The sequence below is a fragment of the Lichenostomus cassidix genome, chromosome 6 (genome assembly GCF_008360975.1).
Source record: "Lichenostomus cassidix isolate B80296 chromosome 6, HeHo_3.0, whole genome shotgun sequence".
Taxonomy (NCBI): Eukaryota; Metazoa; Chordata; class Aves; order Passeriformes; family Meliphagidae; genus Lichenostomus; species Lichenostomus cassidix.
The window spans coordinates 30,635,442-30,663,003 of record NC_139487.1 but is presented as its reverse complement, the minus strand read 5'-3'; the positions used below and the strand labels follow the sequence as shown (position 1 = coordinate 30,663,003).

The following is a 27,562-nucleotide window of genomic DNA, read 5'->3' as shown; positions in this document are numbered from 1 at the left end:
AATTCAGAGGATAATTAACCTCTAAGATCAGAAGCATAAATTCCTATACATTCCTTCCTTCTCTTCTCCAGCTGCCAAACACTATCTTGTCAATATAATGCAAACTGGAAATTCTGAGATCTCCTAAACTAGCTGGGCAGTAGGTGTGAGTTGTTTGAGACTATCCTAAACAGTATAGGGTGTTTTAGAAAGGTGAATTTACAGCCAGCATATAACCCTTTCTGATTTATATTCAATGCAGCTTTTAAGTCGTTCAAAGGGAATTGATATTTCCAAGATCTATGACTGTATCAGTCAGCTAGGCCTATTTGGGTGTAAATCCCAAACACTACACAAATCATTTTAGAGTAAAAATTAAAAAAAAAAAAGTTTTGTGGTGGTCAAGTGCAGAACTGGGAAAGCTTGGGCTTTTTTCCTTCATCCAAATTGAAATTACTCTGCGGAGGAAAATGAATACCCGGTTAGAAACAGAACAAATAAAAGAAATAAATAACCACTTGCAGCACTATAAGATTGGTGGCTTAAAGGCTGAGAAAATTAAAGGGAATTTGGCTGTAATAAAGGTACTGTATCATAGTGAAGTGTAATGCAATTGTAATGTTAAGTCCATTTTGCAGGAACAATAAAAAAGACCTTAAAAAGGATTTAAAAAAAAAAAAAACATATTCCATGTGATATTGCAAATAAACTATACAAATATTTCTCATTCTTAATAATTACTTACTTTAAGCAAATCTCCTTGACATGCACAGCAGTAAATTCTCACTAGGCTTATATCAGTACTGAATTGGTCCTGTATTTCCTGTCAGTCTGAACAGTTTGATAGTGCTTGTTTTTTATATTTTCATAGCTGCTGCTTCTGAAGTAATTGATTCTAGGTGTCTGAGAACCGGTTTGTTTTTTTTTTTTTCCTGTGCAAATGCCAATCAAAATCTTGTCCAGAGATACTTTTCTCTATGTAGCAAATAACTGTGCTCCTGTAATGGTGATTAACAGTATTTCATGTTCATGTCTCATGAAAAGAATGCAGAAGCAAAATATGAATAGCACTGAGACTGTGCCTTTCCCATTATATGAGATGCTACATTACAGGATTATCCTGCTGAGTTATTAACAAAGGCTTGGCTGGTCGTAAACATTTCATAACTGCGAAGTACCCTTTCCAAACTGGGTAATACTAACAGCCTTTTAGTCCAGAGTATTTATCATGGCTAAATGCAGTAGAAGTTGGCTTATTATCTCTGTGATTGTACTCCTGGGTGGCAAAGCCACTCTGTGGAATAGTGAAGCCAGAGAGCTATACAGGAGGAATGGCATCCCTGGTGTCAGGCCTGTAAAGCAGCTCTGGCTGTTTCTTCTACAGTCTCGATCTGACGACAAGTTAAACAGCCTCCATACTCAGCTTGCTCACTGGAAAATGGAGACATGGCAGGGGTTTGGCTCCATGTCTGGATCCCCATGGCCCCCTGTGACTGTGGGCATTTTGTAAGCCCCAAACTGCTTAAATTGCAAACCCCAGTTTTGGTCTTGTTGTAATGGATTTGCACTTTCTTTTCTGACAGGTGATCTGTAGCAGGAGAGGAGGTGTCATTGCACTGAATATCCCACCTGATTAAATGTTTTCAATTAGGGAAGGTCTTGACAATACAGTTTTTAGGGGCTGTTTACTGCTTTCTTCTAGATGTAGCTTGAATCTCAAGTTATTAGCCATGAAAAAATGCCTACTCTGTGAAGATTCAGCACTGGTCCATGTGCAGCAATGATCATAGTTTGGAGTTCATAAAACATTGATTCATAATCTATCCAAATTGGCTGTAGGGGTAGCTAAAAGATGTGCACAAGTGGCTGCTGTCTCAGTCTGGGCTGGATGTTTCTGGCTCTTCCATCCGTCATCTTTTGACTTGATACAATTTTATACTTAATGCATCCTGTGTTAACCCTTCTCATCAGTCACTCTAGGGTACAAAGCACTTCACATCTGTCACTCTTAGTACAAAGTACTTCCCCAGTCCCTTTCAGAGAGCTGTTGTATTGATGGTGTATTTCAGGGGCACTGTTGATTCCTAAACCCTCTGAGAGCTGGAGAGCTTTAAAGCTCCATTGTTCTCTTTTCCCCAGCAGACTATTGGGAAACCTCTGCATGCTCCCCTCCAACCACATGTTTATCTGTGACTGCTGTGAGTGTCAGTCCTGCCTGTTCCCTGCAGGACCAAGGCTGGTGCTGGAGCAGCCTCTGGAGACAAGCCCTTGGGGAATTGCCCATCAGTCATTATAGCTGATAAACCTCCTCTGTGCCACTCCAACATGTAGTGAGAGCTCCCAAGGACAAGAGACAGTTTATCCTTGGCTGTGCTCTGGGAAGCACAGACATCCTTTGTCCTTTTGGAGAGACAAACCTCAGCATACACACACATTTTCACAATGGAGATCCAGCAGTGCTCTGTAGATGTGCCAGAATGACAGTACCTGCAAATATGAGGGTTAAGGAAAAGGGCTTCTGGGGTTAAGTTCTGTGTCCTTAGAAAATAGGAGGCAAATTTAAACTTCAAAATATGCAGTTGTGTTTGGTCTGCTGAAAAAAGGGTCTATCAACTGCAGTCAGAAGGGCAGTGCTTACTTTTATTTACTGGCATCTTTGTTTATTATCTTAACCCCAAAGGTAAGAACTGTGTGGACGTGCAAAATGAATTAATTTCATTCTGAGAGTTATTTCCTAATGTGAGAGAGGAAGAAGTCATGAATGATAGCTTGCTGTGCTCTGACCTGTCTTTTGATTGTAGTTTCATAGCTAAACAAAGAACTGTTCGTCCAAAACACTCTTAACTGTCACTTTAGAGAACATAAGTAAGATTTATCCATCCCTAAATCCATGGAACAAAACAATAAAACAAAGTGCTTTTCACTACTGCTTGTTTTTGATAACCAAGACACAGGGATGTCACTGCCTGTCAGGCTATGTGATGTACACTGAAACCACTTGCAGGGACTCCTTCATCATGGAAATGATTGATTTAAGCTTTTGCTATAATATATAATTTGTATCTTTGTAATGTGCAGCAGTACTCTGGCCAACTCAGGTTCTTTCTATAGCCCCAACTCTGTAACATTTGCAGAATACATTTCTGAAGTTTTTAGGGATTCATTCAGGAAAATGCATCTAATTTTTGTGTCCTCCTTAGATGGGTGCTTTACAGAGTAAGATCCAGGTTAAGCAGAATGAATGTATTCTAATTGTTTTAATTTGCATGACTTGCAGGTGATTTTGTTCTTCAACAACAAGTTCATTCTTACCGCAGCTATCCTGCTCTTGCCTTTTTACTTTTTTGAAACTTTTTATTGCTGACAGGAAATATGATAGGTTTGTACTGATTATTGTCCTAGATGGATTTTTGTCTGGAAAAACCCAAGGAAGTTGGCATTCCCATTCTTCTTAACCTTGTTTTGGTTTGATGGCTGACTTTTCCATTACTCAGCAAGTCAGACTGGCGAAAGTAGAAGTTGGACCCTTCTGTTGTTTGAAAGGGGAAAAATATTTAAAGGATGAAGATGTGACTTTGTAAACACAAAAGCAGGAAGATTGAAAGGTGAAATGATTCAGCTGTTGGTAAATTGAAGCTGTCTATCCAGTTTCCCATGCATGCCTTGCCAGTGTAGGATTGTTAGCTGGGTGATGGCAGATTTTTAGATGATACTGTATTTCACCAGAGCAGTAAGTTACAGTGGCAACTGGTGTCAGTAGATGCTGAGTTTGTGTTGTGTCAAATCTTGACCTGCATTGGCAGTCTTGTCTCAGGAAACCCAGATTATTTTCTTTTATTGCATTGGCTGCACAGTTATTTACCCCACATCTGTGTGGTCAGTTGTGTTTTCGGGTGTGGCCCCTTTGAGTTAAAATGCTTTTTTTAGTTTTATTTTATCTCTCTGGCTTGGCTATTGGCCTGAAGGTGGCAATGGCCACATAACGTCACCATTTTGTGCCTCAGTTTTCTCATGGGGAAATCAGGGAGGAGTACTTGATTTCCTTAAACACCACTTTGAGAAAAGCTTGGTGGAAGAGCTGACTCTTGCTGCTGTATTTTACAGCTCTGCAGTGGTTCCCATTGCACTATGGACTATAGGTGACATTTGACTGATCCTACTGACATAATAACCAAGTACAAATACAGATGGGTCCATGTGTGTCCCTCAAGTCACAGGAGAACTTTTGCCTGTAGATCTGATTCTTTGCAAGAAGAGTTAAATAAAACAACAAAGTAGTGGACGTGTGGCTGAGCTCCGTGCATCTCTCCAGAGCATCTCTGCATTTGTAAAGTCTGAGCTGATGACTTCCTGTGCTGGATGCATTGAGACGTTCAGGGCACTGCTCATTCAGTCTGTCAAAAGGCAAGTGCTTAAAATTGTCTCATTTCTGTACTTAAAGGATCAGAAGATACAGTTGGAGAAAAGCTGCCCTTGATCTCATGCTCTGAACACCTATTTAGGGTCATTATACTCAGGCTGATTATTCGCTTTGGAGAAGCAGGAGCAAGGCAGATAATAAGATTTCATTATTTTCTGTGTTTACAGAGGTTTTAATGAGTGGGTTTTAACAGCAACATTAAAATTTTATGTGTGTCTCCCTGCTGTATTTCTGAGGTGGTGTGCTGTACATCTGAGCTTACTCTTGATTTTGAACTTCATAGCTACAGTGATCTGCTGTTATATTAGACTAAGCTGCTTTAAATTTTCAGTTTGCATGGTTATTACAGCTGGGTAGCTATGCAGCAAGTGGTACCTGTATTTTTTGTTATCTCTGAACAAGCATATGTTGTGTGGATTTGTATCCATCCCAAAGAGAGGTTTGTCTTTGAGTAATAACATTACACTTAGATCCTTAAATTGTTCTCTCCTTGTAAAAAATGGCCTAGTCAAAATTAGGCAGGTCAGAAAATTGCCTCTGAATCTCAAAGTAGCTGAGATTTTGCTTTTCCTTTAAATTAATGTTACAAAATTGTCTATAACAGAAATACACTTGAAGAAACCATTGATATATTTAAAATGGAATTAACAATTGCTAATTGTAACACCTTTCTCTGTGTGTGTGTATAATACGGGGCTTTTTTTGTTAACCAAATGTTTAATGATCAGAAATCAGCAATAATGCTCATGTTAGAAAACTTCCAAATCAGACACTGATTGACACTTTTAACAAACAAGCCAAATGATAAAAGGCTATGAGCAGAAATTGAATTACTCCTTCATGAGCAACTTTCATTGGCTTCCTTTAACATAGAGTTCCTTAATGAACCGTGAACATTTGGCAGCTCATTAATGTAGAAGTGCTACAATATGACTGAGTCCCAGGAACATTTATTCAGGAAAAAAATAAAAAGGAAAAGGAAATGGAAGAGGACAGCCAATTTCAGTATCAACATGCACAGTACACACATTTTCCATGACTGCAAAAATGAAGTGCCAGATTGGACAGGTAGAGCTGTAGCATGTGGGTTTACCAGCTTTTTATAAGTAGCAGAAGTAAAAACATCTGAGGTGCTACTGCTTGATTTGGAACAGAGGAATTCAAATAAGAAAAAGAAAGTGAAAAGTCAGTCACAAGTGAATTCTTTCAAGATGTGGAGAGGGTTTGAATATATCATATTAGAAGTCCTGAGCAACTTCATAACACCTATCAGAGAAGACTTAGAAACAGCCTCAGAAAGTTTAAATCACTGAAAAATAGTGTGAATGTGAATACAAAAAAAAAAAAAGTTAAATCACAGTGACTTTAAACTAAGACACACAGAAGGGCTTGCAAGAATTGCATGTAAGGGGAGCCAGAAATGACAGAAATAATTTTTAAGTATGGACACTGAGTGCAAATTTATCTGTGTTCATTAGGAAAATAGCTGGTAGGATTCTTGCTCCCACTTATACAATGGGCATCAGAGGTCAACCACATGAAGCACAGGCAAAGAAATCACAACAAAACTGACACAATGAAAAGCAACAAATCTCCAAACCCTTGTAATCCTCCTTCTACTAAAGGTGATTGCCAAACTACAGCTAAACTGTTTCTCTGTACTAGAGCGCTGCTGCTGCTGTCTGTTCCTAGAGCTGTCATGTAAACTCCTAGTGCCAGGTGATAAACAGCATCCAGGCACTAGAGATGTTTATCTGGAGAGTTTTAGTGACAGTCTCGTTCACTGGTAAACAAGGATGTGAGGCACAAAACAGGCAAGCTCAATCCACTGCACAGTGCTTTATATGATTAGACAGTTGGACTTCTTTCATGTGATGTGTTTTCAAATCCTGTTTACTCTTTTGCCCTCAGAGACTCCTGTACTACGAAAATGTTGAGACCAAATCTATGAATGCATTTATAGTTGTATCACAACCTCATTTGCTGTCACAGGAAGCTACTGCTGCTGTTGTTGTTATTGTTATTATCGTTGTTGTTGTGTTGTTATTATCATTGTTGATGTGTTGTTATTAGTGCTGCTGCTGTTTTTATGATTGTTATATCTTTTTCCTGTGTTCAACAATCTGGCCCACTGAGTTTTGGCAGCCACTCTGCTCAGTCCAGTATTACCCAGTCAAGTTTTTAAGAATGTAGAAGAGCTTGCTAAATACAGCTTGAATATATAAATGTTCTTTTCTACCAGTTAACGTAAAGCCACTTGTAGTGTAGCCTGTGAAACCATTTCAGTGTACAGTTATGAAGAAATACTTGACTGTGATGTTGAAGTGTAAATATTTCAATGTAAGCCTAGTACTTAGGGTACAGCCTTACTCATGTTACTGTAACATATTTGGTATTTCAGCAGAGAACTGCTTTTTGAAGGTGTTGCAAGTTGTAAATGTACTGTTTTTTTGTCTAGTCTTCACTGTTTCCAGGTATGATAGACTATATTTTACAATAGACTAAAGATGCACATGTCATGAGAATCTCACAGCCTGAACTCCTGTGTGGTAAAGGCTGATGAGAAGGGTTATACCAGTACTCCATTACTGTAATGAGTATTGTCTTCAGTGCAAGTATGTGTTTCAAGCAGGGGCCTCATCCTATTCCACTGTGGGTAAGGAGATGAAAAAGGGTTTTCAGAGTTGATAATACACCTGGGTGAATGTTAGAGACACAGTGTAATGGCATGATTAATGTCACAGCTGATCCCATCTTACCAAAACAGTGTTGGCTCTTTGCTGCATCAACTGCGACTATGCTTTATCATCAGGCTTGATAATACTCCACAGCAAAATTTTCTTGCCACAATAGCACAGTAGCTTCAGAAAGGCCTGTGGTCCTGCAGATCAAAGCAGGCTGGTAATTGCACTTGTCTGTTCTGTGTTTACCTGTGTCAGCTCCAAATTACCTCCAGTGTTACATCTGAATGGCATTTTTTTTTTTGTGATTGTATCTGTGGCTTGTCCTTGTTTTTATTTCCTGCCAGATACATTTCCCTGGCCCTAGAAGTAATATTCCTTGATATCAACTGTTTCTCACCTAAGGTGAATTTGTAAGAGTCTGTCTCTGTATACGGTGTTTTTCATATTAAGATATGCCCAGTTAATACTTGCTGGTGAACAATGCACAGGGAGCCATGCTTTAAATTTATTTCTTACTTTCTTTTGACCAATAAAGATGAAAATATGCCTCCCTGTTTTCTAACAGGCCAGCACACTTTATCCAATTTCCCTTTCAGAAGGGAAATAGTGTTTTAATCTAATAGAAAATAATTTGCAAAAAGATTTATTTTAAAAGGGACAGGCATTTCATAATTTTTTTCAGTAATATGGCACTTAAGTCAGTGGAAGACTTTCTCTGCTGGGGCTCTCAAGCATCTTTCTCGTTCATTTCAGGTAAATGGAGAATATATGTTTGATTTCTTCCTCTTATCTCTTTTTGCTGTTGCAGCTTGTGTGCTTTAAATTTCCTGCCACATGAATATTCTTAATGCTAATTTTTTTCTTAGCTTCCCTGTAAAACTTGTTTTCCTAGTCCTGTATCTATCTTTTGATAGATATAAAAAGTGGTATTATGCATATTTGAAAGTAACTGTGTGACTTAAGTAAAGAGCTCATGTAGTGGTCAGAAAGCTCTGGGTAATAACATCTCCAAGTAGTCTCTGTTGTTGGTACTAAGTTATCCATCCAGGAGTGTCTTCTCATGGATAATGTTTAGCTGGATATCCACCCCCAGGAAACAAATCAGGAAGATTGCTGTTTGCTGTAGAGACTTCTAATTTTCTGATTAAGAACATTCTTTTACTACAAAACACCCATGCTAATTTTTTCCATCTATATGGAAAGAGGACAACCAGAGGATCAGACAGAGCCTGGGTTCATGAAAGGCAGGTCCTGCTTGAACAACCTGATCTCCTTCTATACCCAGGTGACCACCCTAATAGATGAGAGAAAGGCTGTGGGTGTTGCCTACCTGGAGTTTAAAAATGCTCTTGACACAGGTTCCCACAGCGTTTTCCTGGAGGAAGTGGCTGCTCCATCCACAGCTTGGATCGGTGCCCTGTTTGCTGGGCTGAGAACTGGCTGATGGCCAAGCCCAGGGAGTGCTTGTGGATGGAGCTACATCCAGCTGGGGTCCTCAGCAGTGGTGCTCCCCAGGGCTCACTGTTTGTTGTCTCTAGTGATGATCTGGGCTAAGGAATTGATGGCACCCTCAGGCAGGTGACAGGTGACATCAGGTTGGATGGGAGTGCCAGTCTTCTGGAGGGCAGGAAGCTCTGCAGAGGGAGCTGGACAGGCTGGATCCATGGGCCAAGGTTCAACAGGGCCAAGGGCTGTGGTCCTGCCCTTGGGTCACAACCCCCTGCAGCTCAGGGCTGGGGCAGAGGGGCTGCAAGGCAGCAGGAAAGGCACTGGAGGTGCTGGTGACAGCAGCTTAACCTGAGCCCAGGTGTGTCCAGCGGGGCAAGAAGGCCAAGGGCGCCTGGCTGTCACTGTCCCTGAAGGTGTTTCAAAGACATGGATGTGTGGCACTTAGGGACATGGGTGGGCTTGGTAGTGCTGATTTAATGTTTGGACTTGATCTTAAAGGTGTTTTCCAACCTAAACATTGCAGTGATTTGCTATTTCTCCCGTGACAGCATCTCAATCTACTTGATGTGATCTGGGACTCTGCCAGCTGCAGTCTGAGCACATTGATGTCCTCTGCCTTGCACTGTGTGGCTTGGGGGATTCCTGGTATTGTACAGAGACCCCGAGAAGGATCTATTTGCTGTTCTGTGCTGCAGAAGGGAGAGCACAGAGATTTAAATTGGGCTTTAACATTTGATATGATGGTTCATTAGTGTTTGAAGCTGCAGTTGTGACCTGTGTGTAACAACGTGACAAACCTATTCACAAAGCTCTTCCTGGTAAAATTATTTGCAATGCAAATATGTGTTTAGATATTGAGTATTGTCTTTGTTCAGTGTTTGTTCTGTGTCTTGTTAAAAAAAATGAGAAATGGCTGTAAACAAAGAAGGACTTTGAAGTTCATCTCCCGCCTCTCTGATCACTAGGGGTAGCTGTTCTTCGGCATTCCATTATTGAGAGCTACCTTAATCTCTGTGAGAATGTGGCAAGGAATCATCAGCTGGCATGACACAGGCAACAGGCATCGCTGTACTTCTAGGGCCATGTTGTGTGGGATATATATTAATGAGAGACAGTAATTAATGACAAGGTGTAGTTTTCAAAAGCCTTTGACTTATCTAGGTTTTATTTAAGATATAAAGAATAAAAGGGACGGAATCTAAATATAGTCTTGAGTAGAATCTGCAAATGTTTACAGCTTTTGTATTGTTCAACTAAAGTGGGACTTAGATATTTTTTAGTACAGTGTTTTGTAGTATGCAGGTAGGAAATGTATTTTACAAAACTCACTGATCTTGATTTTACAATTGAATCAAGTTGTCTTTGTTGGGTATTAGGTGAATGAGACTGTGGTTAGCAAAATAAAGTAAGAAAGGCTTTAATTTTGTTCTGGCATGTGTCCAAAAACTGAAGAGATTTTGAGAGTGTGTTAGAAATGTGGTGAATGGTCTACTTGTGGAAGTAAATTCTTCATGAGTTCACAGATGGTACTTTGCATCTTTGTAGGAACCACCAGCTTTTAGAGCTTCAATCTGAGTCTTCTATGCTGGCTCCTTTCGCTTTGCAGTACATGGTGCTATGGAGGGGAATTAATTTAGAAGCATTTTTCAGTTTAGCAACATTTTCTGTTAATTTAAATATAAATTCCAGTAATGGTACCAGTGTTGTTTGTGCTCTAGATAAGTACATGTTGTGCACACATATAATTTAGGGTATTTTCTGGCTTATTAATCAGTGCATTGAATCAGAATTTTGTCTCATTTAAATATGAATTAAAAATTGGATCAGTCTTTTCTTACAGCACTCTACCTGTTTCAACAGTGTATATCATTATGCACCAAGGAGCATGACCCATATTTTGTGGAAGCTGTGTTGTAGTGGGTGAGAGTCGCAGGACACTAATTGCTAATGGGAGAGGACTAACTATTGCTACCTACAGAAGAAGTTCACTGCCAATGTAACAGCACAAACATATTTGTAACAAAGAGTTTGTTTCTTTAACTTCAGTTTTTCTGTCAAAAGATTGGAGAAAAACTGCTTGGTAAAGCCCTGCTTTGTAAGTCCACATTGCTCTCTATTAAATCAACAAATAAACCTGTTGAAAATCACAGATATTGTCTTCAGAGCTCCCTTTCAAGATGCCATTCTGTCATTTGTCTTGTTAGTGCTCAACTCTCCCTTTTCCATTACTAAACTTATTCCCAAGGTGGGAGGCTGTTCATTTTCTGCCACAGCCTCAGAGTTGGCAAATGCCTTTGTTTTATGGCAATGTTGCTTCATAGCAGGCTTGGAATGGACCAAGCTCTTGCTTCTCAGTGATGATGTGGTTTTAATTCTGATTAGTCCTTTATAAGTTCAGAGATGGCAGTGTTACATGAAGCAACCTCCAAAATTTATAGTTAGCAAGAGCCGGCAATTCCTGTCATTCTCGGCCGCATGTTTAATGTTCATTGATGTTGGAATTGAATTGTTTGATTTTTGTTTCATCACTGATTTCCATCATATATCAGTTAGAGCCCGTGAGTATGCTACTCTTTGGTATTTCAATTATATACAAAAATGAAAGCAAAGTGGTGTTTGTGCTACTTAGAAGCTTGTTCTTGTTTTCTTCTCTTAGCTTTATCAGCAAAGTAGCCTACAGTGTATTGAGGTTTACCTCAGCTCTGTCAGCTAATGCATTGAACTTTTCAGTTTTGTTGCCTTGGTTTTATTTAGGCTCATGTTACAGGTAAAATCTGAGTGTATCTGCCTTTCAAAATGATATTGGATGGCATTAGGTAGGATCATTCTTTAGAGGATGAAATTTGTTAAAAGCATAGCACTTACTTGTACGTTGCACATTTCCCAGTCTTGTGATTGCTAACAAACTGCTTTTAAAACGGTTCAGAATGTAAATTAAAAGTGCAACATTTTCAGTAAATGCCATACAATATCACTATATTGTGATAAGTAGTTAAAGATATTTTATATAACATGGGATCTTTATATCTTTATCGCATGAGGACTAAGTGGATATTATTGTCTATTTCCTTTAGCCTATTTGATCTCCCCTATGCACAGAATTTCTGCTGGCACTCAGATACTGTTGGCTGCTTGCTGCAAAAACAGCAACGAAGTGAACAGAGCTAGAAGCATCTTTTTTGAGCTTTTGCAGAGCATGTATGCACTCAAGTAGTCTAAATAAAACCTGCACTTAATGTTTTTGCAAGCACTACAACCCCCTTCCCTCTCAAAATTTCTTGAAATATGGATAAGAATACCCAGAGGCTCCCAGTACACACCATCCATATATTGTCAGGCACTTTTCAGAGCACTGCTGCTGTGCTGCTTATGGTGGATTTAACTCACATGTTTTAGAAGTTGGTTTGTCCCAGTCCCTTTAGCCTCTATCTACTGGTATTGCTTAAAATGTCACTAATTAAAGAGAGAGATTGCTTTTTTTTTTTGCATGCTTGCAAGTACCATGGGATTACCATGATGATTTAATGGAAGCACTACTCTGGACATCTGTCAGCTTTTGGTCTTGGACTTGGCCAGTACAGAGTATGTGAAGTGCTCCTGTTTGCGTAATTTACAACACAAAGCTCCTCTCTCCTTTTTCTCAGAACAGCTTCTCAGGTTGGTGTAAATCAGACATGGCTCCAGTGCCCTGTCTGCTGTTCTCCTCTCCTGATCACTCAGTGAGCACAAGCAGCTGTCCTGAGAGATTTGATGGGACTCCCCCAAAGCCAGCGAATCTTTTAGTTGGCTCCTGCTCTGCAAACACAGGCTTAATGTCGTTAGGCAAGGAGAAGTACTAGGCAGGGATCATGGCATATCCATTTATTGCCATCTTCTGACTGCAGTGCTGTGGTTCTCCATGGCTTTGTTTAACTGTCACAGTTGCACTGGATGGTGTGTGAGGATCCAGGTCTCTCTGAGCCTGGATTAGCAGAATGACCACCTGGAAGCATTTAGGCTCTGCTCACCCAAGCTTCCATGCTCAGCATGGCTGAATGGTGCACCAAGATGGATGAGCCTTCAACTTTTGCCTTTCTGGTCTGCGTGTTCTGTTTGGTTTTTTAGCTCAGTACATGGAGTTTAAGTTATGTCAGTGTGTGCCTGCAGTGGCTCTTATGTGTTAGTTCCCATCTGAGGTTTCCTGAGTGTAGCAAAAATGTGTGTTATATTTAATTTGCTGTTGTTATGGATGAGCGAGAAGTGTATCAGTAATCTTAAAAATGTCATGATCTGGAGTTTGATACTCTTGAGCAAGCAAAACTAAGCCCTGGTTCTGCAAACTCATTTCAATTCCAAGTACCCTTCTCACTCATGCCTTCTGAGTAGGAAACAACTCTTCCATAATTTATAATTTAATTTCTTTTTTTGTAATTATAAAATAAACCTTGTCTGGAATATTTACTTTGGCTTTTCTGCTTAGCTTTCCCATTCTCTTTTTTTTATGATTTTGATTTTGCTCTTATTAACATTCTTTGCAGACACACTGTCACATCAGCTTTGTGCTTTAAGTAATATGGTTTACTACAGCATCCATTTTCTCTTACACTATAAGCACAATCTGATATAAAGCATTTTCATTTACAATTGCTCCTGTGTTGTCTTGGATCCCATTAACATGGTTTTGTTCAATTGTTATTTTTACTTGTTTTTAATATATAATATTGTCATATGATTGAAGAGGTACTTTGTCGACTTTGGAATACATACTCTAATTAAAAATGAACATATGGCACCCTTGAATATCCCTGAAAAACAGATTTTTAAATGTATACTTTCAGTGTGAAAATTTTATTAAGTTAATAAAGGAGGTTTCCAGAAGCATTTGTTTTTAGACGGTGCTTGTTGTGGCAGTCTGGAAGCATGGCATCCTGAAGTCTATTTGATACAACTGCATTTTAAAGTACATTTGTTTGCATACAAAAGATGATGCCAACTTGGAGTTACACTTTTAGCACTGGGTTTTTTAATATGTTTTATACTTCTGTAAATGATTGATATTTGAACTGATTCCACATTTTTCTCCCCCGCAAACAGACATACAATTTTCCGTGTGGTTTTAGAATAGGGATGTCAGGATATCTTTTGGTGTGACAAGAGTGAAGGGGAGGGGTTACACAAGAGGGCTTACATTCTGACATACTGTTCCTAGTATGATAACAAGTACTTATTCTTTAAAGTCTGAAGTAAGATAAATATATCTAATAAGTATCACATTATCATCACTCTCAGAATCTCATTCTCAGTTTTACCATATGCTAAAGTCTCTTTCCATGGAACTTATAGTGTTTATGTTTCGAATAATTACAAAATTTGCTTTTCTTTGATTTTCAATGCTTAAACATGGCTCTCAAATATGGTAAATTTTGAGTGAAAGTTTTGTGTACTTGCTGTTTTGAGCCTTCCATCAGATCAGCCTGCGGTTTTGGCAGCTCTTTCAGTCCAAAGAGGGTTTATAATGTAAGCTAAATACAGTCTGACTTATTAACCTGTGTTTATTTTTGCATATGTGTAAGGACGGTGTGAGGATTGCGATGTGTTTGAAGGATACATCTCTGTGTCAGGAAATGCACAGACATAGATACAGCTAACAGCAGCAGCTCTGGAAGCAGCAGGGACATGGTGAAATGAGGATGGTTCTTCACCCCTGTTGTGTCTCACCAGCAGGACACACACCAGCAGAACGTTGAAATGCATGCTGGAGTGCCACGTGTTCTCCCCAGGAGTGCTATTGCAGTGTCAGTGAGCAGTCCCTAGCTGCAGTGCTCCATGGTGCTCACTGCCAGCAGTCTGTGTCCCACAGCTCCTGAGAGGACTCAGCCTGGCAGGCTGGGCCTGCTGAGCTGCTGGCAGGGACTGTCCTGCACCAGCCACAGCCTCTCGCAGGAGTCCTGCCAGGCATCTGTGACTGAGGCTGCAGCTCTGCACGGCTGCTGGGTGCCGCCTGCAGATCCACTGGCACTGCCATTATTTGCACCAGCTTCTGGGAAGAACGAGGAGGTGATGTGGCTTTTGGCAGGGTGGCACTTCATCAGTAATGACATGAGAAACTTCAAAACTATCTGCCAGCTAATAAATGAAAGTGGTAAGTGGCTGTCCCTGCTAGAACAAACACAAGTGCCTGCAAGGACTAAAGGAGACTTCCTTAGCAGTAACTGTTCCTTGAAGTTGGCTGTGTGGGTGGACTTCTGCCTCCCACCTGGCTTTTGTTACTCCTATTTAGGTGCCCATCGAGTGCTGAGAGTTACTGCAGTAGGGGCAGCTGCTCTGACCTAACAGTGTCCTGAGGAGCAGGGAGGGACATCCCAGAGCAAACACTCGGTGGCTTTAATAAGGACACGTCTTGAATCTTCCACTGGGGGATGGAATGTGCCCACTTTTAGGGTATGCAAACAGCAGATCTTCGGAGACCTAGATTACAGGTACACACAACCTGAATATTTCTCTAATATAAATGAATCATATATGTATTTGTATAGAAATGCAAACTATAAACATTTGAATTTTCATGTACGTTACAACTAAGGAATGATTTTTATGAAGATCTTACTTAACCTTTTGCTTTTAATGTTCTGACTTTGTGTATCTTTCATGTTTTTTAAACTTCACATAAGATTTAGTAGTACACATTTATAGCAAGAACAGCTTACCCATTAGATTTTGGCCAAGTATGTATTGCATTGAAATTGAGGGCATTGGTATAAATTTTAAAGGAAAAGGATCTTTGAGCTCTATAATGTTTTTGCTTTACCCGTCATAATTCCTAGTTACTTTTCTACTGATTCTGCTCTAGATTCTGCTCTTTTCCTTTTTTGCTATACTCTTCCATGGAGCTGATGACAATTATATGCAAAATTAGGTTAATTTATAATAAATGAATTCCTTGGCTAATTAGAGATGTGAATAGTTAAAAAAATTAAATGCAAAACTTTGAATTTTTAATTTAGACAAAAATTCTCTACAGCATTTAAGGTAAAAATCCTACAGAAAATGAACTTCCAACATGAAGTATGATTGCTATGTTAGAATGTCAAAAATATTGCATGCTGAATTTGAATTTTTCCACAGGTATATTTGGGGTTTTTTCTGTGTAAAGTAGGGAAAAAGCCACAGGGAATTTCTGCATAGAACTGCAGAGGAATATGCCCTGAATAGCAGACTCCCCTGATCTCCTGAAGATTTCTGCAGATCCCTGCCCTGTAGGAGACTGTAATTTTCAGTTGTCTTCCCTGCATGACATCACATATAGCCTTCCTTGTTCCATTTGGTAGCTGCTACTTTTATCAAATTGGGGCTTTTTCTCTCTCTTGTAGCACAGGAACCCAGGATCTTCAACCTTGTGCTGAGAGTATAATCCAACAGCCCAAATAATGGACTGATTTCTCACTTTCCAATTCCATCTGCTGAATAAATGGCTGTGCAAGGACCCCTTTCTGGCAGTTGTCAGTGTAAAAGCATCAATCAGGTGCTCTTCTGCCAATCTTTTTTCTGTTCATTGCCCCAGGAGTCCTAACAACAGAAACTCTCTGAAGTAGAGTAGATCTTCTCTAGCTAATGGTAGTGATTTCTTTTAAGTAACAGTTGAGTATTTGAAACATTTAGTCATGACATTCTAGAAATACCACCTTGAAGCCATTTCATTGTATTGCCATAAATAGGAGTGTGTTTTGTTCAGGAGTGACTGGATTCACCCAGTGGGGTGATGGCATCAACAACCATGTGCTGTGCTGATCCCCCAAACCTCCTGAGTTCCTACCTCCTACCTCACAGTACTCTGTTTCGACTGGACCAGTATAAAGGAATGCACACAGTCTGGACTCATTATATACACAGGATGCTGGGGAGTGTTCTGCTGAAGTGTCTGTAAATTTGAGAACTTAGTCCTTTCCATAAAAGCTGGATTTCCATTCACTGCACATGCTAAGTGCCTCCCAGCCTCCTAAATTCACATATTGCATCCCAGTATGATGTTAAATTAATTACTCTGGGTTAGAAAGGGATTAACTAATACAATTAATACATTTATACAATTAATACATTAATACAATTAATACAAATGGAATTACTTTTTTTTTTCTGTTTGGGGTTTCAGCATTTACCTTTTATTTAGAAGTACAGTTTTGAACAGAGCCATATCCATAATGTGTGTTATTTAAAATGACCAAGCTCTGCCTGGTTCAGAGCTAAAGTCTGACGAGTAGCTGTTTTCTAAGATTTCTGTCTGTAGGCCCAGTTCTCTCATGGGTCCATACATGTTTATCTCAACCTACTTCCTTGTGGAAAACCACAGAAATGTTAAAGTTATGTGTGAGTGAAAATCAGGGAAATCAATCTTCATTACCCATTCAGTGTGACAAAAAAGTGTGCTTGGTTTTCTGTTAAAAGAAATGTCAGAGCATGTCTGTTCTGTAACTGACCATGAATAGTATCATAGAGGTTTTCTCAGAATAATGAGTGTGTCAGCACAGCAAATTTCTTAGTTTTACTGTTCTACCTTCCTTCTCTCTTCATGGTATGCTTTGAAATAGTGGCAATATAAGGAGGAAGTGTGATGGTACTGGGTGGCATGGAGTGGCTATGAGGACTTGAAAGATTTTTTTTTTAGAAATAATTTTTTAGTCTCCCTATGTATTTTAATAGATATGTATATATATTTTATATATATATCTATATATTTATTATATGTATGTATATCTATTTATAATGCTGTTTGGTTTGAGTGCTGTTACACTTCTGTTAAGTCTACTGGAATCCTTTTATGTAGTACATAGTGCACATTGATACCACATCAAAAGCCACAGTACGTTTGTTTGATTTCTTGGAAAATGCAGGATGTGCCTTTGCTGTGCCACTTTGGAACATGCACTAACTCAGTCTGCCCCTAGGTAGAATGTGAGTAGCTTGGTGCTGGACATTTTTCCCTATTTATGGCTGCTGTTTAAGACCATAACTTTTGGATTTAGAGTACAGCTAAGACTTCTAAACAGTCTGCATGAGGAGGACTGTCTCAGCAACTGTACTATATTTTATTTTGAATTTTCTTCTCCCTCCATCCCCTTCCTCTTTCTAATAGCAGCATATAATCTCCAAGCAATTTATTTGATAGTTCATCAATAGGAAAGTCTTATGCTGCTGCTGTAGAATGAGATTTTCTCCAAGTAATTTTCTATTTTCCTGCTGTAAAACTGCCAGAACACTTTGGTGAAAGGTAGATGAATATTCAATTAAAAACGTCCGTACTAGAAACTTAGAAAATTGCTTTTTAGTAAAAAGCAGATTAACTTCAAGTGTACTTCTTGCTGTCAGTTCAATAGTATTGCTCTATTTCTACTTATGTTTGCCTTTCCTTCCTGCATCATCTGCGAGTGACAGTAACATCTGATTACAAGAAATTCAACATCCTTTTTACTCCCTGCTGATTCCTCCAATAGGCCTAGAGTTGAAATACAAACCAACATAAAGTACTATTGGTCTTTGAGGTTTTTCTATCAAGTTTCAAAGGACTGTCATATTTCAAATATGAAGTGCCAGTGGCTTTTTGGTTTTGCATTAGAAGTAGTAAGTGATGGTTGTATTTGCTCTGCAACACAACAGTTAAGACACATGCACTTCAACTCTTCCCCAAATAAGTACTAGAAAAATCTGGGTGTTTTTTCAGGATCACCTTGGAATCATGCTCAGCTTTTCTAATATTCTCAGTGTGAAAAAGTAGGAGAAAAACTGACATAATGAGAGATTTGTCTCATATATCAGAAAGAAACAATAAAAAATCAGAAGGTTCCTCATCTCTTTTGGCTGGATTACAGTCACATTCAAGAGTATTTCTAATCCCAGGGATAAAAGCCTCAGCTCTGTCCTTTGAGACAGCCTGGCCACACTCCCCACCTTCAGCTGACTGACACCAATGTTTTGAAGTGTGGATTAAAATGTGTGATATTATGTATATTCCAGCAACATAATTATTTCTGAGATTTTAGGATTAATTAGGATCTGAAAAATTCAGGGTTTTTTAATAATTAAAGGTTATGCATTCTAAAATTTTGCTTCTGCATTTTTAGGCTGTTTTGTGCGTGCTTCTCTAGGGTTAAATTTGTTTGGTAGTATTACAAACTATATGTAAACTGAATGCCAAATACTGGTTATACTGAGAGGCTTTAAATTCAAGGCTGTTGCTGCATATTGATTAGAAAAGGGTAATTGATACAGGGAGGAGAGCCCTTGATACTCCAGTTGTAGCAGTGGAGGTTGAGGTAATTAATTTCTTATGAGGTACTTCACATCTCACAGCATTAGATCCATAGGGAGTATTCCACGACAGATTGAAGAGGAGAAAAATGACAATCTCATATTGAAGCTGTTGAGGAGAAAACCCTCTCTTTAATGAGAAACAGTTCCACATGAAAGAGTCCTTATTTGCTCAGTTGCATATGATTTTCCATAGCCATTTTTTAAAAATATGTTTACTTGTTTACCACAGAAATAGGTGTTCTTGAGCCAGGTATCTTTAAAAAAAAATCACCCTAGGGTGGGTGTATTAGAGTAGGGAATCTCTGTCACTGGGTGGATGTGGTGATTTTCAATTTAAGTACTTGTGGATTCTTCTTTCTTTGTGTTTTCCATATTAAAAAGGAAAGGTAATAAATGTACTTGTAAATTAATTTCTCTTTCCAGGCTTTTGATGTACAGTGAAAATAGGCTAAGAAATGCTGTATGGAAAGGCCTGGGAGCTTTTGCCTTTTCAAAGGAATTTTTGTCCTGTAAAGCGTCAGAAATGTCAGGGTCTTCCTTTACTGTCTTGTCAGAGGATTCCTTGAATAACTTCTAAAATGTTCATTTAAGAGATTTCTGAGGCAGTGAATGTTGTGCATATAATTGTTTATGCATCCAAATAGTTCTGTGTTTCAGTGAGGTTGTTTGCACTCAAAAAGTTATTCCTATCCACTCCCAGGGTGGGGAAAAAAGAGGTGTTTATAAACAATTGTTTGAAAGCATGTGACATAATGGAAAAGAAGTGTAAATAACTGTCTTCCTGTGGTGTTCCAACCTGACACAGACTTGTCCATTGAGTTCTGCAGGTTTGGAGAAGGTTCTGGTGTATTTAACCAGACATGGCACCTCCAACAAACAATCTTGGTTTTTACTTAGACGATGCCTTTTGAGGAGCAAGTTGAAAATTTGAAGGGTAAAATAATATTTAAAGCAATTCTGCATTTAAGGGATGAGTCCCAGGGCCTAGTGATATCCAGATTGGTACAAGGAGGCTCTGCTCCAGACTTGGCATTTCTCACAAGTGTTTCACAACCAAACAGTCATCTTGGATCTTTTCAGTCTGTGTGATCTTCAAGATGACAAATTGTTTGTCCCCTTCCAGCAAAGAATGTAGGAACTGATATTAGTTTTATTTAGTTATTGATGGCTGAAGCACTGTGTTAACTCATTCTGGCAGAAGTGAACTAACTGTGTTGAATGAAGACCGCGACAGGATTGAACTGGATCTTCCCTTATAAAGGCTTATGGGCTTTGTTGGGAAGCCCATTTTTTTGAGACAGGTGCTTGCAGGTATCTTTACTTTGTTGAATTCCACAACACAATTTGAAAGATCAGGGTTTATATAAGCTGTGTATGAAAAAAGTCAAAACAAACTGTCATTGCACAACAAATTCAGGTGTGGAAATTTCCCAAGTAATGACAAAATGGTTTCAACATGCAAAATAAATTGTAAAACTGTTTTTTATACAATTTCTAAAAAAAACTTACAGTTTTGATTAGAATTCACAATGACTTTATAACTCAAAAGAGCCATTTTAAAATTCTATATGCCAAAAAAACCCATTAAATGTTACATGCTAAATCGTAACAACAGACATAAAATGCTTGGTATCTCTGTAGAGCCTGTGACTTTGCTTTCATGTCCTACCTAAGTTGTGTGAGAGTTTGTTTCTTTAGGGTTTGTTTTAATTAAGGTACAATGTACCTCTAATTGCTGAGCATAGGATTATTTTCAGACAAAACACATAGCCTGAAACTATCAGTCATTTAATTAGAGCTCTGACATTTATTAAGTTGTTTCAGTATTGTTTCGTGTTTACCTTTTAGCTTGACTTTTTAAAAAATATTTCCATAGAGAACTGATTTTGATAAATGTGCTAGTCTTATTTTAAATTAAATTGTTCTTGTACACATTGAACTAAATCAAAATCTGTTTTTCACAGAGTTGTGGTACAGCTGCTGGAGACAATTGACAGAGGTTTGGTTTAGATCAGATATTGGGAGGAAATTCTTCCCTGGGAAGGTGGTGAGGCCCTGGCAGAGGCTGCCCAGAGAAGCTGTGGCTGCCCCATCCCTGGAAGTGTCCAAGGCAGCCTGGGCTGGTGCAAGGTGTCCCTGCCCATGGCAGGCGGTTGGAATGAGATGGGCTTTAAGGTCCCTTCCAGCCAAAACCATTCTATCATTCTGGGATAAACAAAGAAGATCATGCTAGTGGATTGGATTTTTTTTCTATTGATTCCTCCCAGGATTGTACAATGAGTATCTGGGAGCAGACATATACTGTAAAACAAAATATGTGCTCAATTTCTGGCCATAGGCCTTTAAATATGGAAATCTATTAGCCTAAGTACTAGAGGAGATCAGGCAATCACTTCAGTAGTTCTGCCCAAATCTTCCTTGTAATCTACTAATCAGTGCAATTATCAGGTAAACATTTGTAGGCCTTCAGGAGCATAAACAAAGTGAAATTAAAAACCTTCTCAGAGTATCCATATTCCTTTGTTTAAGCTCTCTCTTTAGCTCAACCAAGTCTGAAGGTTCTGGAATTCGCACAGTCTTTGTTGCCACTGGTAACTGTTGGCATGCTCCCACAGAGCCTTGGCTGCACACTCATTCCTGAGTCCTGCAAGGCTGTGCAGCCAATGCAGTTATGTTGTTTTGCACCTGTGTACCTTGGGGTGCAGAAAGATCTGTAGTGCCTGGCAAGGTCACGATCCCCTGCTGGTACAAATGAACTCCATCCAAACCAGTCCCCACTGACTGGCCGTGGGTTTCAGCTGAGAATCTGCCTTTACGTATGTCCTGGTTTAACTGAAAATCCAGTAGGAAAGATTTTCTGCACGTGTGGTTTTTGAGGCATTCAGCTAATGTTGTTTTCTGGTGTGTGAAATAGATAGGCTTGTATTTTTTGCAGTACCCAGCATTTATCTTCAGGCTACTGAGTGTTAATTAAAAATACCTATTTGCACTCGGTGGAGTATTAATAATGTTGTGACTTAGTGCTTGTAAAATGCTTCAAATGTTAAAAATGCATTGAAATAGGAGCTGGATATTGCTTTTAGGGTCTTCACAAGGGAGCCATATAGCTCTTATATACGTATATTTTGCAGGAAAAAACAGTAGGGGAGTGCAGGAAAACTGAAAGGACTGATCAGGCTCAACTGCCTGATTTCCAAAATCCAGACCCAGAATAATGTGCATAATTTTCCTAGCCCTTTTCCTAATTCAGTCACTCTGTACAAGAAGGAACTATTTCAGGATAAGCTTGTTTGAAGTACAGCAGTCACAAGAAGGATGTTAATTGCCAGGCTGATGCAGAGTAGTGCAACTCCTGATATGTGAGTTGCATCACTGGGGAGTGAGACAGTTACACTCTGCTGAGTGTGGAGATGTCCAGGTCACCTGTGGTTTCACTGTGCCAGCATTTCTGTATACACTTCTGAAATATTGCATCTGGTCTTTTTTGGGTATTCAAGAGTGTAATCATCTCGTGCAACTCTTGAACTGTTCCTGTTAGATCCCTGGTGGAGGTCTGCAGAGGAATACACACTTACAGGAGTAATTCAGATCCAAATGGGATCTGAATTGTGGGACCAATGGATGTCACCTTACAGAAGCAGGAGAAGGCAACAGGAGGCCAGTGTGGTTTGAGAGTGTTCCCACAGGAGATTTTGCAGTCAGGTGTCCCCTGACCAGAAAAGACTGCATGTGATTTTGAAGTTCATAAGTCTAAGTAGGATTTATCCAAGCAGTAGTGTGGGCTTTTTGATGTTTAAATTTCTTTAGGGAAGAATGAGAGCCTGCAGTTACAAGGTTACCTGCAGTCTGGACTTGTCCATATTCTACAGCCCAAAGGTGGATTTACAGTGCATTTGCAGTGTATTTATTTCTTAGGGAAAACATGAGGTGAAGAATAACTCTAGTTGTTAGTTAAATTTGCTTTCTACACATTGTTGACTATTATGTAACAAATTTGCAAATAAAATATTTTTTCCTTGTTCACTGTTCAATATTTTATGCCACTTACTGTCTGAGGTTATTTCATATTTGCTGCTTCAAAGATTTAGGTTAGCTTAAAGCCAGTTGTATCATTAGTGGCCTCCTCTGAAGTTACAGATTACCAGAGAATATGAACAAAATCCCAATATTTTGCAATGATTTTGCCTTCATAGAAAAATGGGCACTAAATATAAAGCTGTCAAAGGATATACCAGTGCATCTTCACAGTCTGAGAATATATAGGCAGAAGCTAAGTTGTATCCACAGAGTTTTTCCTGGCCCTGTTTACCTGGCAGTTCAGAAGGGATCATTTTGTTGTCAAGGTTGACAATAGCTTGCAAAGCAGAATAGAGGAGTCATTGTTTACTTTGGTTCCTGTGCAAGCCTTGGTACAAGAAATGATGGCATTGCTGGGGAGCAGAAAGTGAGTATCCACCTCTAGGGATTCCTTGAAGGTTTTAAGGTGAAGTTCAGACCTTTCTCCAAGATTTGGTTTTGATCATCTGCTCCCAGCAAAGACTGTAGGCAATTTCAGAAATAGAAGGTCGCAGGGGAATTTCTAAGTCTCCCTGAAAATATATGCTCAATTTTTAAAGTAGTATTTCCTTTCAGTTGATAGAGAATTTGCTATTAATTTAAAGACATTTATGACCTCCTTCATTCAATTTTAATGTAAGGGTTTTTTTCTTGCCACCTCTGGTCTTTGTTTTAATATTAAGCATATCGCCCTGTTCACAGGTTTTTTTATTAAGGAAACAACACTGACTGAAGTGTGATATATTGTAGATAGCAAGGTTATACTCCTAGGTGCCTACCAAGATATTACTACTTTCATATTAATTTTAATGTTATTTACAAAATGAGACAGTCATGTTAACAATAGAGACTTCCTGGTGTTCTGTAACTGAAGTCCAAATACTGTGGTCAGTGTACACAGCTATTTCTTAACATTTATAGGAATCTGGTTGTTTGTGCTGTAAATGTCATGTGTACTGACTTTGTATAAAAAACCACTATTTGTGGTTCTTTCCTTTAGACCAGAGCAGTCCAAGGTAGCGAGCAATGATTGCTTGCTTTAGGCAAACAAAGTTCATCAGGCATTTCGGTTTTTCATGCAGTTTCTGTACTAACAGGGGAAAAAAAGTCAAACCAGGCAGTAGACACAGAACTATTGTGCTAATATTGCACAGAAAAAATGCTGAGCTGTCCAGTAAAGTGTAAACTACACTTTTCAAATAGGTAACAATGACAGAAGCACTTTGCTTACAAGTAGAAATAAAATAATTAAGGTTGTTTAGAAAGTATACAACTGATTCTCTTCAAACCTCTCAAATATCTCAAGAACTCAATGTTCTAGGTCCTGAGAATGAATGTGCTGTTAAATGAACAGATTGCCATTTCATGGAGAGTATGTCCACTTTGAAACTCACCCATTCTGTTTTACAGAAGGAAAATAATGAATGTTGCAGACAAAAGCATAACCAAACTGCATCGAGGGCACCTGAATTTGTACATTGTTTGTAGAGAGACATTATTTTACATATGAATGGGGTGTTAATGGATTGACATAAATATTATTGTTGTTATTGTTGTTACTATTATTAATCATCATCATTATAATCCTATTCATGTTATGGTTGATTACACTAAGAGTATTAGAGCAATTCAGAAGTTAAAAAGTGTTTATTTTTGTTCCTATATACTGCTACTAAAGCAAAGGTTTTGATTTAGCAAATTATGCTTAGCATCATAAATTAGCATTCTGTGAATATTGTGGTACTTGCTCTTGAAATTAAAATTTTGAAAAATCCTTCAGCATGTATGATTTACCAAATGCTCTGATGAACAGGGGACACAAAGAATGTGCTTGCTAAGGGATCCCAAATAACCACTGTTGTGTTTTCTGTGCCATTTATTGCAGACTGACAAGGCAGAGAGAAGCAATGCCTTGAATGTTGCCATAGACAGCATGTGCAAGAAGACCAGAGACCTCCGCAGACAGGTGAGCACCTGGGGAAACGAAAAGGCAGGAAAAGGTCTTGAGGGATTCTTTTCCAAATTGCTCTTTTCAGTTTATGCCTTTTGAAAATAAGATTTTTTAATATATATATTAAACATGGCTGAATATATACTTGTACATGGCAAAACTCTGCATGCCTGAATATATTTGCTGTAGATATATATCAGTAATGTACTCTGGACATCAAGGTTTGTTTAGTTTTAAATAAGCTTGATTTATTATTGGTTGTTGGAACAGACACCTCAAAGGAACTACTGAGTCACTATGTGTGGGTCTTTACAGTTGTGAGAGCTCTTACAACACAAGAGGCTCCTTGCAATGCCTGGTCCACAATCCACCCCCTCATTTTACATCCCAGTGTACTGAAACTAATGTGAGGCATGGACCAAAATCCACAACTTCAGTGAAGTGCAGAAGGTTAGCAGTAGACATCAGCTGTGTTTACATCCTTTCTCTGCAAGAAATATCTTTGAGAAAAATTGCAAATTCTGCTGAAAGTGTATAATGTTCCAGTTCAGAAAAAAAAACCAAAAAAAAAAAAAAAAACTAGAAAGCCAGTAGTTCTCTCAGCCAGGCTGCCCCAACCAAGTGTATGGAAATTTACAGGTTCACAGAACATGAGCACACCTCTTTCATCCTGGCTTCAGCTCTCCCTGGTAGAAGACTATCCCTCCTAACTTTGTGTTCAGTCTTGCAAGCCAGCCTGTGCTTCAAGATGAGGAATAAATTCCTTCCTGTGCCCATAGTCACCCAGGGGAAGCCTTTAAAAATGAGAAGAATATCATGTAAATACAGTGTTTACAACTAACTATCCCATTTCTGCTTACATTCGGTCAAGAATGTGTTCAGTGCAGAGACCTGTATCACCAGCTCAGTGTGTCTAGGAACTCTCCCATTCACTCTCTTCTATGAGTTAATTAAACTCCAGCTTATAACACTTTATTGACTCTGTTACAGTGGTTAAAAGCTGTTAACTAATTCAATTTATGTCTTTCTGTAAACCCTTGGAAAATGTTCAGGCTGAATGTAATCATACCCAATATACAGTCAATCTAGAACCAGTAATTTTCTCTTACCAGAATAGCTCTCTGCTTCTTGACATTTTTTCCACTGGAAAGCATTTATGAGAAATATTTTATCTATTTCCTCCAGTTAATTCTATGTTCATACCTATGAATTGCATACAAATTGTTTTAGGAAGAGTGCTTACTGCATGCCTAATTCTTGATCTGGGACACATGAAATTGTGAGTTTTGTGCCTGCAGATACTGTAGTAGAGTCTTATTTGCTTTCACTTATGAACATTCCTTATTCTGTCTGCCAGCAATTTTACAAGAAACATAAAAATTGTTGTTTGCTCTACTCTTACAGTTTTTATAATACCGTATTTTTTTAAATGTTACTCTGTACCTTTGCTGGTATCACATCAGGCACTCACAGTGGATTCAGGGCTGTGGTGTAGAGTGTACTCTGCTTTCAGTCATGACTGGGATTGCATCTGCAAAATTTGGGTTAAAGTTGAAACCTCATAAAGTTGTAGTTTTGAAATCTCTTCGGTAGTACCCAATAAACCTAACCAGCAGAGAGGTGCTGTCCCAGTCAGCAGCCTGGCTGTGGCTTATGCCATGGGCCCCTTTGGAACACCTTTGCAACCACAGCAAGGGAAGTGAAACAAGGCTTGTGTCTGGCAAGACTCAAAGGCAAAAGTAGCTGTCTCAAGAACAGGGTGTTCTGGGATCTGTAAAAACTCTCTGGCTTTTCAAGGGAAGTTTTTTTTTCATTTCAGGAGCTGGACCAGTACTTCTGGGGATTTTGAACTATTCTGCTTTGTTTTGATTTTTACTTGTATTGTGCTAGAGATGCGCATGTCGTTTCTACGTGTGCAGTTTTACCTGGATCACTGCTTCCCTGCCTGGGAGAGCTGTATGAATATTTAGGAAGGAATTGCATGTTCATTCCAAGTTGTAATTATGTGAAATTACCATACTCAGTTCTTGCCTCCCAGTTCTTTCTCAGTGTAGCATGAATGGACTGCACTGATGTTTCTCCTATGGTTGTTCTGCAGTTTTGGCTGGTTGGTTGGTTGGTTGTTTTAATAAATGTTGCTCCTGATCACATTCTTATATTCCTATGGTACTTCTTCATCATGGATAGCTGTTTCTGGACACAAAGGAGATTGCCTTCCTGGCACCCCTTCAAAACAGGAAAAGGAGATCCTGCAGTAATTACTAATCTGTGGTTTGTCCAGGACTTTTGCCAGAGTAGTCTTGTGAGGCAAGAGGCAAGGAGAAGCAAACAGAGTTTTCTGTCCTCATCAATACTGATGTTTAATAGTGTTGCAAACAGCTGCTGGCATTTTATTCTCTACCCTCCACTGTTTTTGACAACCTTATGCCCCATGTTTTATAAACACCATGTTTCTATGTTATTTTTAATGCATTTTGATATCAAAACAAAAATTCTTCATGCTTCTGCTTATGTAACAGTCTGCTCAAAGGGTAAGTATAAGACCTTGCATCTCAAGAAGAAAACAATTTGTCAGACATCATCCACCCCCTCCTTTCCCTCTTCTAATGGTGTCTCTTCCACTTAAAAACATGAGAAAAAGTTTAATTATAGCACAATAACTTGTCTCTAGCATTGTCTGCTGGCACTACTGATGCTGTCCTTTGTTCGTAAGCCTCCCTATCTGGCTACTTAGCTTTT

At 38.9% G+C, this 27,562-nt stretch overlaps 1 protein-coding gene across 8 annotated transcripts in view; it reads left to right on the top strand.

Annotated features, from left to right (window-relative positions):
- The window catches only part of CTNNA3 (catenin alpha 3), a 411,474-nt gene that overhangs the window by 224,800 nt on the left and 159,112 nt on the right, over positions 1-27,562 (top strand). For all 8 annotated transcript variants that reach the window (XM_085064278.1, XM_085064275.1, XM_085064277.1 and 5 more), the window contains one exon: positions 24,758-24,838. In XM_085064278.1, the coding sequence (XP_084920404.1) occupies positions 24,758-24,838 (81 nt within the window). The remainder of the gene's footprint in view (positions 1-24,757; positions 24,839-27,562) is intronic.